This window comes from Cynocephalus volans, chromosome 6, assembly GCF_027409185.1.
Source record: "Cynocephalus volans isolate mCynVol1 chromosome 6, mCynVol1.pri, whole genome shotgun sequence".
Taxonomy (NCBI): domain Eukaryota; kingdom Metazoa; phylum Chordata; class Mammalia; order Dermoptera; family Cynocephalidae; genus Cynocephalus; species Cynocephalus volans.
Genome location: NC_084465.1, coordinates 55,913,498 through 55,930,476, shown reverse-complemented (window position 1 = coordinate 55,930,476; position 16,979 = coordinate 55,913,498). Strand labels below are relative to the sequence as shown.

Below are 16,979 nucleotides of genomic sequence, written 5' to 3'. Positions count from 1 at the left end.
ATAAGAAGGCTAAAGGTTTGAAAATGGGTTATAACTATGAACAATTACTGAATATTGCCTTTAACTATTGGCAATCAATGTTCTCATATCTTTAAATAATACAGTTTATGTCCAGACCTATTTTATATTTTTGATTTTCTAACTAAACACAAGCTTCTTCCTTAAAAACTTCTTAGTTTCTGATGGTATTAATAAAGTTGTAGTATTTCTCACAGGACCTAAGTAGTACAAATACTGTGGTAGCCAATAGATTAAATATTAATTTAATTAAATTATTAGTGAGGGATGTACGAAAAGAAAGTAACTGCTTGCATAAAATTAGAGAATGTAATTCAGGAGAACAATTCATATACTCCATACTTTATTTAATGTGAATCTTATATTAATATAGAGAACCACTAAAGACCTTTTAAATACAGATAATTTTAACATTATTTTAATAATAATTTTCTTATTGGGAATTTTAAATTTTAGTTAAAATAATGGTGAAATAAAGGAGGTACATATACTACATTGACAACTTTCTCTATCATGAAGTTTGCTGTACTATAATTAGGCTTTAATTTTACAGAAATATTTATAAAGACCAGGTAACTTCTCTAAATTAAGTAAGAACTAAGAACTATTTTGAAATTAAAATACATCTATGCAGTAAATTAAATAAGTCAAAGAAATACAGAATTCAAAGAAGAAATAGCTATCATGATATTTTTTGTGACAGATGTTTGAATAGATTGAACCTCCATTTTACATGAGTAGTAGTTAATGACTTTTAATAGTAGCCTTTCTTCTCGAAAGAGATACGTTTCCACATTATATATGAGTCATGAAAATGTAATAACAGGCTGTTTTTTTAAAATAAGAACAGTTAAAAGCCCAAATCTTGAGAATAAGTGAGAAGAATGTTGTGGTACCGTTTTTCACATGAAGCAGTAATGTTTGCGTGGGACTACAGGCGGTGGAAGGAAAAGAAAACTCACATCTAACAGCATTTATTTCAGTAATTTAAGCAGTGTCAGTTGTGTATACTATATTCTAATTTGTTATAACTACCCCAAGTCCGAAAACGTAGAACTCTAATTATAAACATGGGCACATTCTGCAACTCTGGAAATGCAATTGCTTTGTCTCTACCCATATAAGAACTCAGGCAATTTACATTAATATGCTTATTCTTAATAGGGACCTAAGAGAAAATTATTGCCGAAATCCAGACGGGGCTGAGTCACCCTGGTGTTTTACCACCGATCCAAACATCCGAGTTGGCTACTGCTCCCAAATTCCAAAATGTGACGTGTCAAGTGGACAAGGTAATAGCTGACATTTTGCTGTGTGGACTTGATTAAATTCAGGGGAAATGCCTAAAGGGAGGACACATTGTACAGCAAAATATCTACTTCTTGTTGCGCTGGTTTTGCTGGTTAAAATAAAATCAAGTCGAAAGTTGGATTTCTTTTTTATATTCGTTCACTCAACATTTATTTACAGTATTAATTGGAGTGTATGCTAGTGCCAGGCACAGTTCTAGGCACTGGGGATATACCAATAAACAAAACTAAATTGCTTGACCCTACAGAAGCAATTTCCAGCAGACAGAAACTGAGCAAAATAAAAATGGGGGTGGGGATATTATGTTAGTCTGTGGTAAGGTGCTAGAGAGAAGTATGCCCCAGAGTTAGAGAACAAGGGTATTGCTATTTTGTATAAATGATCAGTGAAGATCTTTAGTGTTAGGAGCACCTAAAGGAAGTAAGGGAGCAGCATGTGCCGTGTGCACATGTGTGTAAAGGGCATTCTAGGTAAAGAAAACTGCATATGTAAATGGCACGAGATGAGGGAGTGTTTGAAAAGTTAAAGCAGCTGGTACAGAATGAGGAAGATGGAGAGTAGCAGGAGTCGAGGTTGAAGATGCAAGGCGGTTAAAATTGCATTGGCCTTGTAGAAATTGGAAGGGTTAGCACTTTTACTTGAAAGAGAAGGGACTTTGGTGTAAGGCTCTGAGAAGAAAAGTTGCATGATGTGACTTAAATTTTAACTGAATCACTGGCTGCATTATGGAAAACAGCCAGAATTCTTGACAAGGGCTAAAACAGGAGAACCAATGAAGTGGTTATTTTAATAACCCAAGCAATAGATGAGAGTGACTGGGGTGTTGTGAGCAGTGGAGATGAGGTGTAGTGGTAAAGTTTGGGATGAATTACCCCTGTACTTGGTAACATAGATGCCATTGAAGATAACTGTTTTGGGGAGCAGTAGTAAAGTCAAACTTAAATTGGTTTGAAAAAGAAATCATTTGCTAAAGATTAGTAATAATGTTGAGCTCTAGGCATCTGTTGGTGTATAATAAATTGAGAGTAATGATTTTTAAATGATCATATATTTCATACAAACTTAATTATTATGGTTATGGTCATGGTTAGGCCTAAATCATACTAAAAAGCCCAAGTCTAATTTAAAGGTCTATTTCATGGATTTATTGCCCTATGTATACTTTTTCCATCCTTTAACGTTTTCCATGGAGCCATTGTTCATGAGCAACTCTGAAAACAGAGTTGTAGAGGGAAGAAGGAGGAGTCCTTTTTCAGTCAATTTCACTATTCTTTGGCATATTTTAAAGGTCACTCGGAAATAAAGTTGAAACCAGTAATTAAGGGAAGTTTGGTCTCAGCTGAGTCTTCTGCATCCCTGTCTCATTCACTTGAACAATTATAATTTGTGGTTGATAGAAGGAAATGAGAACAATTGGTTTATAAGCTCCTGGTGTGTATTAAGATTTTTAAAATATACATATATATCACTTACAAAAGGATCAGGTAATAGAATATGAGAATTTTTAATCTTGGAGGTTAAGCAGATGTTCTTGCTTATCTGATAAATCTATTCATTAATAATGAAGAAATTAGTTTTATTAAATTTAAATAACTTGCCTAGATTCTCATATTGGCACAGTTGGGATTGAATCTAACTTTCCTTACCATGACATTTTTTTATCCCATGGTTTCTGCCTTACATTTACTCTATAAAAATATGTTATATTATTATTCTTTAACAATATATTGTACCTGATACATGCAATAATGTGGTAGAGTCTGTGGGGCAGTTTAAAAATGAAGTAGGTATAGAACTTCTACTCAAGAAACACTCTGTTAGCTAATTCAACATTCAGCTATAAAATTTTAACTGACAGTTATACCACTACATGATACTGCCAAGCTAAAATATGCATTGTTATCTATACCTATATCCACATATCTATCAATACTTATATAGAGAGAGAAATCTATACACACACACATGAAAGAATGTTGCTTTTATCCTTTGTATAACAGGAAATATAAATTCCAATTTGAGAAGTTGAAAACCTATCAAATCTTGCAGCACCTGAATTAGCATATATATAGATGCTCTTCCAACTGGATATTAAGTAACACTATTAAAGGAAAATGAAAACTGAAATTGCAGAATTTCTTTAAAATGCTGAGAAAAACTACTTATTAGATTGTATAGCATATACTTAAGGCATTAAACAGAAGATAATTCATACCTTTAAATATTTATATTGATAGCATAAAATAATGAAAATAAGTGAATGAAATTTCCAACTTGAAGAGCTGTAGCAAAAACAAACCAAAAGAAGCACAAGAAAGAAAATAATCAAAATAAAAGCAGACTTTAATAAAGTAGAGGAAAGAGTGGAACTAATAAATAAAGTAAAAGAATGATTTTTTTGAAAAATTAACAAACTAGACAGCCACAAGCTAACTCACTCAAGAACGAAAGCACAAATACGTAAAATAGTAATTATAAAGGGATAAATAAGCATTGAAATGGGAAAATTTTGAAAAAGTAAGATGTTATTTTACTTAACCTCATGAAAAAACTTTTAAAATGTAGATAAAATGGTTAATTCACTGGGAAAATTAAAGTTACTTGAATTGATTCAGGTAGAGAAAGAAAGCTTAAATAGACTAATTCCTCTAGAAGAAATACAGAAACGTATTAAAGAAATATTTTATCTAAAACACAGATAATCTCAATGCTGTATAACTTGCCCCAAATCTTACCAAATACAATAAAACTTACAAATTTTTATGATGCAAGTACGAGGGTACTTCAAAAAGTTCGCAAAAAAATAAAATGGAAAGATAATGTGAATCTTTCCATGAACTTTTTGAGGTACCTTCATATATATTGATACATAAACATGTCAAAGATAGCACAGAAAAAAAACAGCTATAGACCTATCTAATTTGTAAATATTAATATAAAAATCTTAGATAAAATTTGAATAAACAGTCCAATAAAACAATTATAAAAATTGAGTGGAGTTTAGTCTAAGAATATGAAAGTGGTTTATTATTAGGAACTCATTAACATAATTTATCTTAGATGTAAGAAAAACAATCATGTGATAAATCTCAACAGATTCTGAAATTCCTGTGGCAAAATTCACGTATTCCTCATGAAAGTACTCAATTAAGTAAGAATTTATGGGATACACACACATACACACACACAATCAATATATGCCCATTTATACATAGTAGAGATTTCCTTAACATATATTCACTTTTTAGCATACACATATAAGATTGCTGCAAAAAGTTTATGGAAAAAGAGAATTAAAAGATTATACAAATCTTTCCACGAACTTCCACGAACTACCCTCATGATAGGATACACATGCACACATCCCACATATATATTTCCATGACATGTATATTGAATTTGTATGTGTGTGTATCTATATATGAGGGTACTTCAGTCATAAAATCACCACTTAATGGGGAAATATTAGAAGCATTTTTATTAAGATTTTTACAAAGCAAGTATTTCTACTATCTCCATTACTATTTAACATTATAAATATAATTTCATATTGATTTAACATTGTATTGGAGAAATTATTCTATATAATTAGACAATAAGACATATTGATAGGAAAAGAAAGTAAAAGATCTCTGTGCAAATTATATAATGGTAATATACTTAGAAAACTGAATTGAAACATACAAATTCATTAAGATAGAAAGATATACAATTAATATACAAATATCAATAACATTTGTATATGAATATTTAAAGAGAAAACTTTACCTATAACAGCAACAAAACTGGTGGAAATTTAGGAATAAATTTAAGAAGAAATGTACAAAAATCTGTATGACACAAAAGTATACTTTAATATGGAGAAAAAAGTCCCTTGTTCTTGATATACCTCAATATCATAAACATATAAATTCTACTTAAACTAATCTATAAATTCTATTGTGATATTAATAAATAAACAAGTTTTTTTCTGATATTAAACAAATTGTTTCTAAAGTTCTAGAAAAATAAACATTTAAGTACAAAGGAAAACCTTAAAGAGGAGGGAATTAATCCTATAAGACGTTAAAATATTTTCTATAGAGTTTATAATTAAAAGAGTGTAGTTCTGATGTGTGAATGAATTGAAAATTGGAACAAAATGCAAAGTCCAAAAGTAGACCCAAGTGCATACTGAGATTTTTTACATTAAAAGTATGACAATATATTCCACTGGGTTAAATATGAACTTTTAAAATATAATGATGTATTAGCAGGGTAACTGTTTAGAAAAATGATAAAATTAAATCCACGCCTTATACTAAACCTGAAAAAAACTCCAAATGGATAAGATATCTGAATGTAAAAAAGAAAATCATATTATGTCTTGGTCCAGCAATGCCACTATCTGAATACACTGTTCCAATATGCAAAAACATATGCACACAGTTTATTATTGCAGCATTATCTTTAAGAAAAAAACAACCCAATATACTCTGGCACAGCCACACAATGGAATACTTGCAAAAAGGATGATAAAATTCTCCATGAACTAACATAGGATAATTTTTGGGTGTATGGTTAATTAAAGAAAAAAGCAAGGCATAAAAGTATGTTTGGCATACTATTAGAAGTAAATAAATAGATTTACTACTGTTAATAAAGAATGGGGCATAAAAATACATATGTATTTATATATACATATAAATTTGTATGTTCATGTTATGTGTGTGTGTGTGTATTAGCTTAGTTTTGCCAAAAAAGTAAAGAAAGCCCACAGGAGCCATAAATAAGCAACTAATAAAATTGGCTACTTGCAATGGTGGGTAGGGATTAGAAATGGAATGATATGGAAGCAAAAAGGAAAATGACGCTTCTTTGAATACACCTTTTCATATAGATTCTACTATTAACCAGTGTTAATGTTGTGAATATTCTAAAAGTAACATCAAGAAAGATGGAAGAAAGCACAGAAATGTGCCTATCTGGATATTGAATGGATACCATTACTACAGAGAAGGAAAAAAGTCCAGATTATTTTTGGACATAATTCTCTGACTGTATATACCCTCATTGCAGTATATTTTAAGGCTAAAACAACTGTAAACAGATTTTGAACTTTAAACTATGGGCTTGTCGTTGTTAGCATTATCATGTAGCTTTAAAATTATTTTTTAAATTAATTTTTTATTGAGACATTGATTTTACATATTATGGGGTATAGACATATTTCAGTATGTGTATACAATATGTGATGATCTAATCAAGGCAATTAGCATATTCATATTGCAAAACTTAATCATTTCTTTGTGATGTGAACATTTGATTTCCTCTCTTCTAGTTGTTTGATAACATGCAAGAAATCATTGTTAATTATAGATTCCTGGGTCCACTGTACACCAATAGATCTTATTTTTTCTATCTAGCTGTAATTTTGTATCTATTAACCAGCCTCTCATTTCCCCCATCCCCTACCCCTTCCTGCCTCCAGTAACCACAGTTCTTCTCTCTCCTTTTAACAGTTCATCTTATTATTTATTAATTTTTTTTGTGTTTTTTTGTTTTTATTTTTTAGCTCCCACATATGAGTGAAAACTTGGTATTTTTTTCTTTCTGTGCCTGGCTTATTTCATTTGACATAATATTCTACAAGTTCATCCATGCTGCTACAAATGGCAGAATTTTATTCTTTTTTATGGCTGAGCAGTGTTCCACTGTGTATACATACCACATTTTCTTTATCCATTTATGCATTGTAGAATTGGTGAAATGAGCAAACATATTGATATTACATGGAATCAGGGTTCTCACTGTGCGACAAAGGAGATACAAAAATGAAACAGAGGAGAGGAAGGACTCTGTGTTGTTAGATTGGAGTCAGAGGAATCAGTAGTTACTCATGATCAATACAAACACGCGCGCACTCACAAACACACACATTCCCTAGCTATATCAAACGAAACAGGAGTAGAAGTTAGAAAGTCCTCAAAAACTTGCGACTTCCTCTCAAAAATTCGTAACCATATCTAATCAAGAGGAATGCATCAGACAAACCCAGTTGTGGGGCATTTTACCAAATACCTGACCAATTCTCCTCAAAACTGTCAAGGTCATTAAAAATAATGAAAGCCTGAGAAACTGTCACATCCACAGGAACCTTAGGAAACATGACAAGTAAATGCAATGTGTTACCTTATTGGATCCTGGAACACAAAATAGAAAGTGAAGTAAAAACTAAGAGTGTGTAAACAAAGAAAGGACTTCAATAAACAATGCAACAATATAGTTCAGTAGTGTGACAAATCTATCATACTAATGAAAGGTTTTAGAAGTAGAGAAAAAATTTACTATCTAGTAGTCAAAGGTTTAAACTTTCCCAGTATGGGGGAAAAAAAAGACAGTATTTTCAGAGGAAAATGGTTTAATTAGTGTATTCTTCATGTGTGCCAGTATTGGATATTACAAGTTTATGCTTTCTGAAAACAATTTGATTGTGTACTGTAATTACTGTTACTTTATCTGTATCAAAATCCTATGCCATTTGAGTTTTTATATTTAAGCCCAAATTTCTTACAGAGCTATTGCAACAGTAATCCGAGGTTTTGAACACATAACAATTGAATATACTTTTATATTTCTTTTCTACTATGTTAACTGATTCCTGATCTATTAGTCCATTTCTGTTGCTTATAACAAAATACAAGGAACTGAATAATTTGTAAGAAAATAAAATTTATTGCTTACAGTTTTGGAGACTGGGAAGTCCAGAGTCCAGGGAACACAGCTGGTGAGGGTCTTGGTGGTAGTGACAGAGACCTAGGGTCTCACTTTGCAAGATGGTGGAAACAGAGAGAGCAGAGACTAACCACCTCATTCACTCTTTTCTTTAAGTCCTCAGAACCATGCTCCTGACCACCATTATTAATCCATTCACTATGGCATGGTCCTACAATCTAATCACCTCTTCAAGGCCCCACCTTTCAATCACCATAATAGCATTTCCCACTTTCAACAGTTACAGTGGGAATTAAGCTTCTAATATATGAACTTTTGGGACATAATTAATCAATCCATAGCACTGAACAAATGATTAAATTATCCACTTAATTTTATCTGAATTTGTATCTTATTATTTATTATAATCACATAGCATATTTTAAATCCGATGACAATATGCTATGGTTTACCAAGTTTTTCAAACAGAATAATCTTAATGTTGATGTACATTTGTAGATAATACTTTATAGTCAAATGTACAGTTTTTATTTATATAAAGATTAGGAATTTGTAATAAAGTCATTTTTTAAATGTTTGCTAGTATGTAAAATATCAAAAAGGGTTTCTTCTTAAATATAGAACAAGGACTTACATTTTTGAAAGAACTTGATTTCTTATTACATTTCTTTTGATTAACAATATGGACACTTCTCTCAATGTTTAGTAGAACATAAATTACTAAATAAAAAAATGTGAAAAATAAAACTGCATCAGACATGGTAAAAGACACAGAAGTCAGTTAAAGTAGCTTTCATTGGCCAAATTTGGGACAATTTGAGCATCAAAATGAAAGGCAGGAATAGATTAAATACCACCTTGAATAAAAAGAGAATCTGTGAGTCCACATTTATATTACTACTTCTACTACTAGTACTAGCATTCCTACTGCTGATATCTAACTGGAAAGGGGAGGGGAAAAGAAAATTCTTATTCAGAGAAGAATACCAACTAACAAATATAAAGAAATGTTGGAAATAGAAAAATAATTATTTTACAATCATCATAGTAATAACTGATTTATGCAAAATTCATCAATGTATGCCTATGTCATTTTGTGAACATTTGGCAAATTTGAGACTTTACTCAGAGACTGTTTGTTCAGTCTCAAAGGCACCAACTGATTTTTGTTGTTAAATATGAAGTGAAAAAATGGACTACCACTAATGGAACAAACTGAGATATCACAAAATGTAAGCTCTGGAAAGGACAAAGTATCACCTATGCAATATGCCTGTCAAATATCTATAACTTGATTTTATTGATGAGAAAATAATCAGACAAACTGAAATTAAAGAGCATTTGTAAAACAGCTGGCTTGGTGACTCAGAATATCAAAGTCATGAAAGACAAAAAATCAAAACATGAGAAATGTGACTGGTATAGGATTGTTCATTATATTATTCTTGCAACTTTTCTGTGAAATGAAATTGTTCAGAAGAAAATGTTGAAAAACAAATATGTCATTCTAAAATTCTCAGTTCCTTGGTGTCCTAAAGGGCCATTCATTTAATTTTGTTTGTTTTTCACTATTTTTTTAAATATTTGAATTAGCATGAGACTCATTTTAATTAAGAAGAAATTGGGGTGAAAATAGAGATACTTTAATCGGAAATATTTGTCTCTTTGATTTGTACAAATTGTACAGTGCTTTGTTTTTATTTTTAAGTTGATTTTATGACTTCATATGCTTGTAAAAATGTTTTTGTTTTATTCTCCCTAATATTCATTAGTCTTCTGTCCATATATTTTATGTCTAGATTGTTATCGTGGGAATGGCAAAAATTATATGGGTAATTTATCCAAAACGAGATCTGGACTAACGTGTTCAATGTGGGACAAGAACATGGAAGACCTACACCGGTGTGTAAATTTCTTTCTTTCAGTATATAGAATGTAGTGATAACAGCAGGTATGTATATTCAGATACATACATTGTTGTTTCTATTTTTTACATATCATAATAAGCTAATAAAAATATTAGATTGATGTTTCTGTACAACTCATTATAACAAACTTTTCAATTTGCAACTCAATTCAGCACATATTTATTGAGCACTTACTATGTGTTCTACACTGTAATTAGTACTGGGGTAACATCAGTAAAAAGAAGGCACATATTTTGGCTCCAATCTTCAAGGAGGATATGGTCACATTGAAAAAACAATTACATAACTTAATAAAATGGTGTGCAATTAAGTGGCAAATCTGGTGTTTCAAATGGTGCATGTTATAGAATTATGTTCTCATATTAGTTTATGAAAAAAATCAATAAATGATTATTTTCATATGTATATACTGTAAATATTCACTTAACTGCTAAAACTTATAGAAACAGGTTTCTTTGTACAGCTTGATACATAAAATTTTGCAATAATTGCAGGAATGTATACATAATTTTAAAAAATCTATATATTTTCAAGAATTACAGATTTTTATATTGGATATATTTACAAAGAAGGTAGCATCCAAATTGGCCCTAGCAATAGTGCTAATGTTTATAAAATTAGAAAAGAAGTATGACATAGTTGTGACCTAAAACAGATTTTTAGTAAACCTTTCAGAATATATGCACTAGAATAAAAGAAAAAAGACGTGTCATTTGATAAGTGCTTGCAACATTGTTGCTTTACATTAGTTATTATGTCATTTGACAACTACAATCCTATATTGAAGATATTTCTGTGTGGATAAGAATTTAAGAGCTCAGAGAGGTTGAGTCACCTTTCTTCAACCTTACTTTAAATTTAAAGCCTTCATTCTCTTACAAAATGTACTCAGTAGTGGATGACAATGTTTCAATTAATTTACTTCACAAACAAATATTGATAGTTCTAAAGCAATGCTCTCTAATACAAACACGATGAAACTCATAAAAGTAAGTCACATATGTACTTTTAAATTTCCTAGTAGCCACATTTAAAGACAGAAAAATAAACAGGCAAAATTAATTCCAATGTATTTTTATTTAGTGCATTATATCTAAAGCTTTTCTACTTGATATGTATTCAATATAAAAATTATTAATGAAATCTACTTTTTTTTCTATACTAAATTTTAAAAATCTGGTGCATATTTACACTTACAGAACCTCTGAATTTAGACTAGCCACGTGTGGCTAGTAGCTCCTATATTGGACACTGTAGGTCTAAGACTTCAATGATCAGCTGAGTTCTGCCCTCATGGATCTCATGCTCTGGTATGGGATGCAAGCAAATAGGAAATATCAATACCATATTTTAAAAACCATAAGAGATAACGTATTATTCACTATGGGAAAAGCAAAGAAGTGCCTCCCCAGACTTAGAGGATCAGGAAGCTTCCTAAAAGAAGGGACATTAGCTGAGATATACATGATGAGTAACAGTTGCCTGAGGAAAGTACAGGAGGAAGAGCACATTGGGCAGAAGAAATAGCTTGTGCAAAGGCCTGAAGATTGCAGTGCTTGAAAATAGGAAATAATTTTGGTAAGGCTGAAAGGGTGTTAATTGGTCAATACCCACAGAGAGGGAATTCTCCGTTGACAGGGCCATATAGTGAACCATGTAAACTGAGTTAAGAAGTTTGGATTTTATCCTGAGAATTAAAAGGATTCATTTAAGGATTTTAAACAAGAATTGGCACGATTAAAATTAAATGCTGATTTCAACACTGCTGTTTCAAAAACATTTTAGAAACATGCAGTGGTAGGTGGGGTGGATCCTATTCTTACGGAATTGGAAGTAATAATTGTTCTCATCTCCTCCCAGTGTTGGCTTCAGTGATTTCACACTGGAAGCTTGAAATGTTCATGGTGGAACAGAAATCAGTAAGGGCCACAAAAAAGGACCCCTCCCCCGCACCCTCCCTCACACACCCCCCTCAGAGTAGCAGTTGTTGAACATTTACCAGCATGCCACTGAAAATACTTGATATATTTATTTAGATTCCCTCAATAGTAATAACTTTTAATGCACTGAGTTTAGGTTTGACTTTTGGAAATAGTTAAAAGCCATTTGGAAACAATTTGTAGGAAATTGATGAATGATTAAGTTGCATGGTACCATTTTGACTTAAGAACAAACGAAGGAGGAGGTAGAGCATGGTGGTTTTGAACGTTCACTTTGGAAACAGCTATGGTTTCAAACTCCAAGTCAGCTGTTTACAAGCCATGTGACCTCAGACAAATGAATTGTCCTCTCTGGATTTCAGTTTCCTCAATGTAATATAGCATAATCATAGAGCCTGTCTCATAAGGTTAATCTAAAGTTATATCTATAAAGCACTTACAGCAGAACCTGGCACGTAGAAAGTACTACATGTGTTTGCTATTGTTATTGCTCCAGAAAATGAACCTGGGTCTGGAAAGACAGTCCAAGTTCTTTCCAATTTTATTTAAAATGACATTAATTATATTCAAGCATGGTAGTAATCAACAATGCAAAACAAATTCAGTTAGATATATAGTTTTTATGACTTGATTAGAGTGGCCATGTAGAATTTGACTTCATCGTTATTGAGGTAAATGTAAATGTTGATGTTACATGAACAGACATGGTCTTATAAAACAATATACAGTATTTTTGCTTTTCTTTTATAATACATTTAGTCAAGATGTAAATTAGAAAGGTTGAAGTGTTACTCAGTTATCTGTCAGAAAATCATATTTTATAATTCTATGACCAGTGAAATTTTACACTATTTCATTAGCACATTATCATTAATTTTCAGTGTACCTTTCTATACTTTGTTTTAGTACTGCTAGTAATGATTCATATATGCCTGAAATGTGAAAAAGTACTTTTACAATAATTTGTATTTTCTTTGTATTTTATAATTTTTATTTTTTGCCATCTTCTCACTTTTAGACAATGTTTCTTTATTTTTATGCAAAGAAGAATTGTTACCTTGCTACTATAATTATTAAATAATTATTAATTATTCAATATAATTATTAAACAGAAGCAAAGTCCCCAAATCTCTCATTTTATATATGCTAATTATGGAGCCCTATACCATATTCCCAAGTTAGAAAAATGTGCTTCCAAACTTTAAGAACCATAGCCATAAAATAGATCTCAAAGTAACTAAAAAAATCACACCAGTAGAAGCTTGTGTTGTATCTGCAATGAAAGTAGCTTTGTGGCTAGGATTATATCTTCTCGTAATATCTTGTTTCTCTTGGATGGAATGAGCATCTTGTGATGTTGGGAGCTTGTTGTTTATGCAGTCATATCTTCTGGGAACCAGATGCTAGTAAGCTGAATAAGAACTACTGCCGGAATCCTGATGACGATGCCCATGGACCCTGGTGTTACACGGGGAATCCTCTCATTCCTTGGGATTATTGCCCTATTTCTCGGTGTAAGTGCATTTAGTTATCTTCTTCTTCTTTAAATGTACTTCATCTTCTCTAAAATGATACCTTAGCCAGAGGTGTAAATAATACAGGAGATCTGGAGTTTATCTCCAAATGAGGATGCTCTCTAGAAAGCAACACACACACACACAGACACACACACTACATATACTCTCTCTCTCTCTCTTTCTCTCTTTCCGTCTCTATTCTAGAGAAGAAAAAAAAATCTACTAACATCTTTAAAGAGGATTTTCTTCCTTCAGAAGATTTCCATTTGGAATCCGAAGCAATATATGGCCATAGTTCTAATATGACTGGTTAAAAAGATTGCTGCAACCTCCAGCACCAATCCTACCTGTTTGGGCCTCTGAATATAGCAGATCTCTCAGCAAAGTCCCCAGACCACTAAAAGATGCATGAACAGCCCTGAAATTGTGGTGCTTCCATCTCCTTCTCAGTTCTTTAATTCAAGACTAAGAAGACTGGAGCTTTTCACCCACTTCTCTGAATCCAAAATGGCTTTGTTATAAGGGTATTAGTGCATAAAGTAAAAGACATATGTGAAATATACAACATGTGTTTGATATACTTCGTATAAAATACATACATTCTTTATATAAAAGAGCTCCTATATATCAATAAGAAAAAGATGTGAGAACTCAGTACAGATATGAAGAAAATGAATCTTCAAGAATATAGTTAATAAATAAATAGACATTAAAACTTACTAGTAAGAAAAAAATGAAATTAACAAAGCATAAGAAATCATTTCTACTTATCAGATTGGCAAAAATTAAAATGATTGTTACTATGCAATATTAGTGAGGGGTTGGATAATCTGGCTCTATCAATATTATGCTACTTTGAGTAAATTGATCATTCTGCCTGGAAGTCAGTCTGGCAAAATGTAAATCAAAAGCAATAATAATGTTGATGTAGCTCAAAATTTCTCAGCCTTGGCCCTACTTACAGTTTGGGCTGGATAATGCTTTGTTGTGGCGGGCTGTTCTGTGCATCGAGGATGGTTAATAGTGTCCCTGGCCTCTGCAGCTAGATGCAGTAGCACCATCCCTTACCCTAGTCATGACAATCAAAACTATCTCCAGATATTACCAACGTCCCCTGTGGGGCAAAATCAGCCCCATATTACTATGCATTAAGATGGAATTAATTAATTAATATGTATTAAGATGGACATGTCCTCAATATGTTGCAAAGTGGAAAAGCCTTTTTATAAAGCTGTGTCGGTAGTAAGAGATGGTTTTACTATACAAGGTATCTGTAGATCTATGTTTACAGCAAATGTCCTTAATCGTGGTGTTAAACTACCTTCTTTAAAAATAGTATACTTTCATAAGTTCAATAAGAATCTTGTTTGAAGAATAATTTTCTTGTGAGACAAGCCGGTAGCAAGTACCTTGAGAATAGCAGCAAACATGTCCACTTTAAAAAGAAAGATTAGACTGAAGAATGAATAGTGTTGCTTAAAGAAATGAAATACAAATACAAGTCTATGTTTTTTTCATAATTTATGTCAAATTAAACAGGTAATTTCTAACCCTAAATTGAAACACTTATAAAATTGTAGCATTAAATGGCTAACTTTTAAAATATGATACTAATCAAGTATACCTGTAATTAAGACTTGGAACTGCTCAACCTACTCTTAATAGGTTCGGAAATATTTTATAATAATGAATAATTAAATACCTTATATGTTTGCAAAAAATGATATTTCTTATCATTATATTTTTATTTTATCATCTACAATCACAGCTTTTCAAATTAATTAGTGTTTTCTAATGTTCTGCACTTTTCCTATATCAGAGTTTTCATAGTCCTTCAAAATGTTCTCCAAGGGAAGATGTCTTTCAAGTTTTAACACTGAAACAGATAAACAAACAAGCAAACCTACCACTCCACTTGGAGAAAACTACCACTTGGAGAACGCCAAACAAAAAATATTTTTAAATGATATAAGGATTATTTTTTCTAAATATTAGTTTTAGAGCACTGTACCTTTTGGTGAAGTCTCTATGATTAAGAATAGTGGAGGCTCACGGCATATACAATGATCTAGGAAGAAAGAAATGTCAGTAATCTGGCTTCTAAAACAGGTTATATTGCTTTCCCTACAGAATTTTAGATTCGTAAAATCGTAGTAACTCAATCTAGCACATATGAATACATAAGAGTAAAATGCTTCCGTATAATCCGACGGAACTGTGACTTGGTTTTTAAACCTAACTAAAGAAACAGGATTCTAATAATTTAAAAGTTTTCAAAAAATATTTTCAACTAATATTTTTAAACTGGAAGTTAGTAATGTGCTGTTGAAAGACTTCAGGGTGTTGCCAGTATTTGATTAAATGCTATTGCAGATAACTCATTTTTATTTCAATGTACACTGAACATTAATTTCAATAAATATTTTTACACTGTCATTTTTCTAACTAATATTTATAGCTAGAATTTATTTACATTTTTCTTCCTGATGAAAGGCTAATAAAAACTAGTCTTTAGGAGATTTGAATTCTTACTATTTATTTAACTGCAGAAATTATATAAATCATTTTCACACTGTACATTTGTCTTATAAAATGTAAAGTTTTTAATTCAATTTTTTCTAATATATTTACAATATAATATTTAACATGTATTTATAAGCTCATCAAACATGCAAAAATAAAAATATAGAAATTCCTATGTGTTTATAGGTGTACACACACACACACACACACACACACACACACACACACACACACTGTGTCTTAGAAAAATCTAAAGTATTAACTAACTGTTGAGAGTATAGAGGTTAAGACCTTCAACCCTGACTTTCTGAGTAAGAATTTCAGTCCCATTACTCTATAAGTGCCTTGGGCAAGTTATTTAACCTACTTATGATTCATTTTCTGCATTTTTAAAATTGTACAATAAAAATACCCATTTAATTGGACAGTATCTGTTCCATAGTAAGCACTCAAAAACTTTATTTATTCATTCATTTGTAATTTTTTATTGAGCTGTTCTCTTGTGCAAAGCTCCATACAGCATGCTAGATATACAAAAATATAAATACTGTTTTTTAACATCAAATATTTTGAAGTAGATAGGGGATATATGTAAACAATTAATTATGTAATTTTATGTAAAACAATATAATTATGGAATAAATATATATTCACATTAATATATAAACCAAAAGTGGGAACATAGATGTCATCCTGGAGAAATATGTGATATTCAGAACGTTTTGAACTTGAGTTGAAGCTTTAAAAATGTAGCAAAAGAAAGATTTATTTATGTTTTTAGTAAGAGTCCATATTTGGTTCTGAGGCCATACAAATACACACCCACACACACCCACACACACAAACACACACACCCTTACTCTTCCATAAGTAAAACTTTTATCATTGACATGTTTTTCTTCTTCAAATTTAATTTGAACCAATACAAAATAAAATTTGTATTATATATATATTTTCAGACATGAATAGTATGGTAGAAATAGAGGGAAAAATAAGAGATGTAAAAATAGTATTTGATAGTGAAATAG

The 16,979-nt window shown here is 31.2% G+C and overlaps 1 protein-coding gene across 2 annotated transcripts in view; it reads left to right on the top strand.

Moving 5' to 3' along the window:
• HGF (hepatocyte growth factor) overlaps nt 1-16,979 on the top strand; it is a 72,131-nt gene that overhangs the window by 43,929 nt on the left and 11,223 nt on the right. For both annotated transcript variants that reach the window (XM_063099990.1, XM_063099989.1), the window contains exons 9-11: nt 1,183-1,310; nt 9,843-9,945; nt 13,292-13,425. In XM_063099990.1, coding sequence (XP_062956060.1) covers nt 1,183-1,310; nt 9,843-9,945; nt 13,292-13,425 — 365 coding nt within the window. The remainder of the gene's footprint in view (nt 1-1,182; nt 1,311-9,842; nt 9,946-13,291; nt 13,426-16,979) is intronic.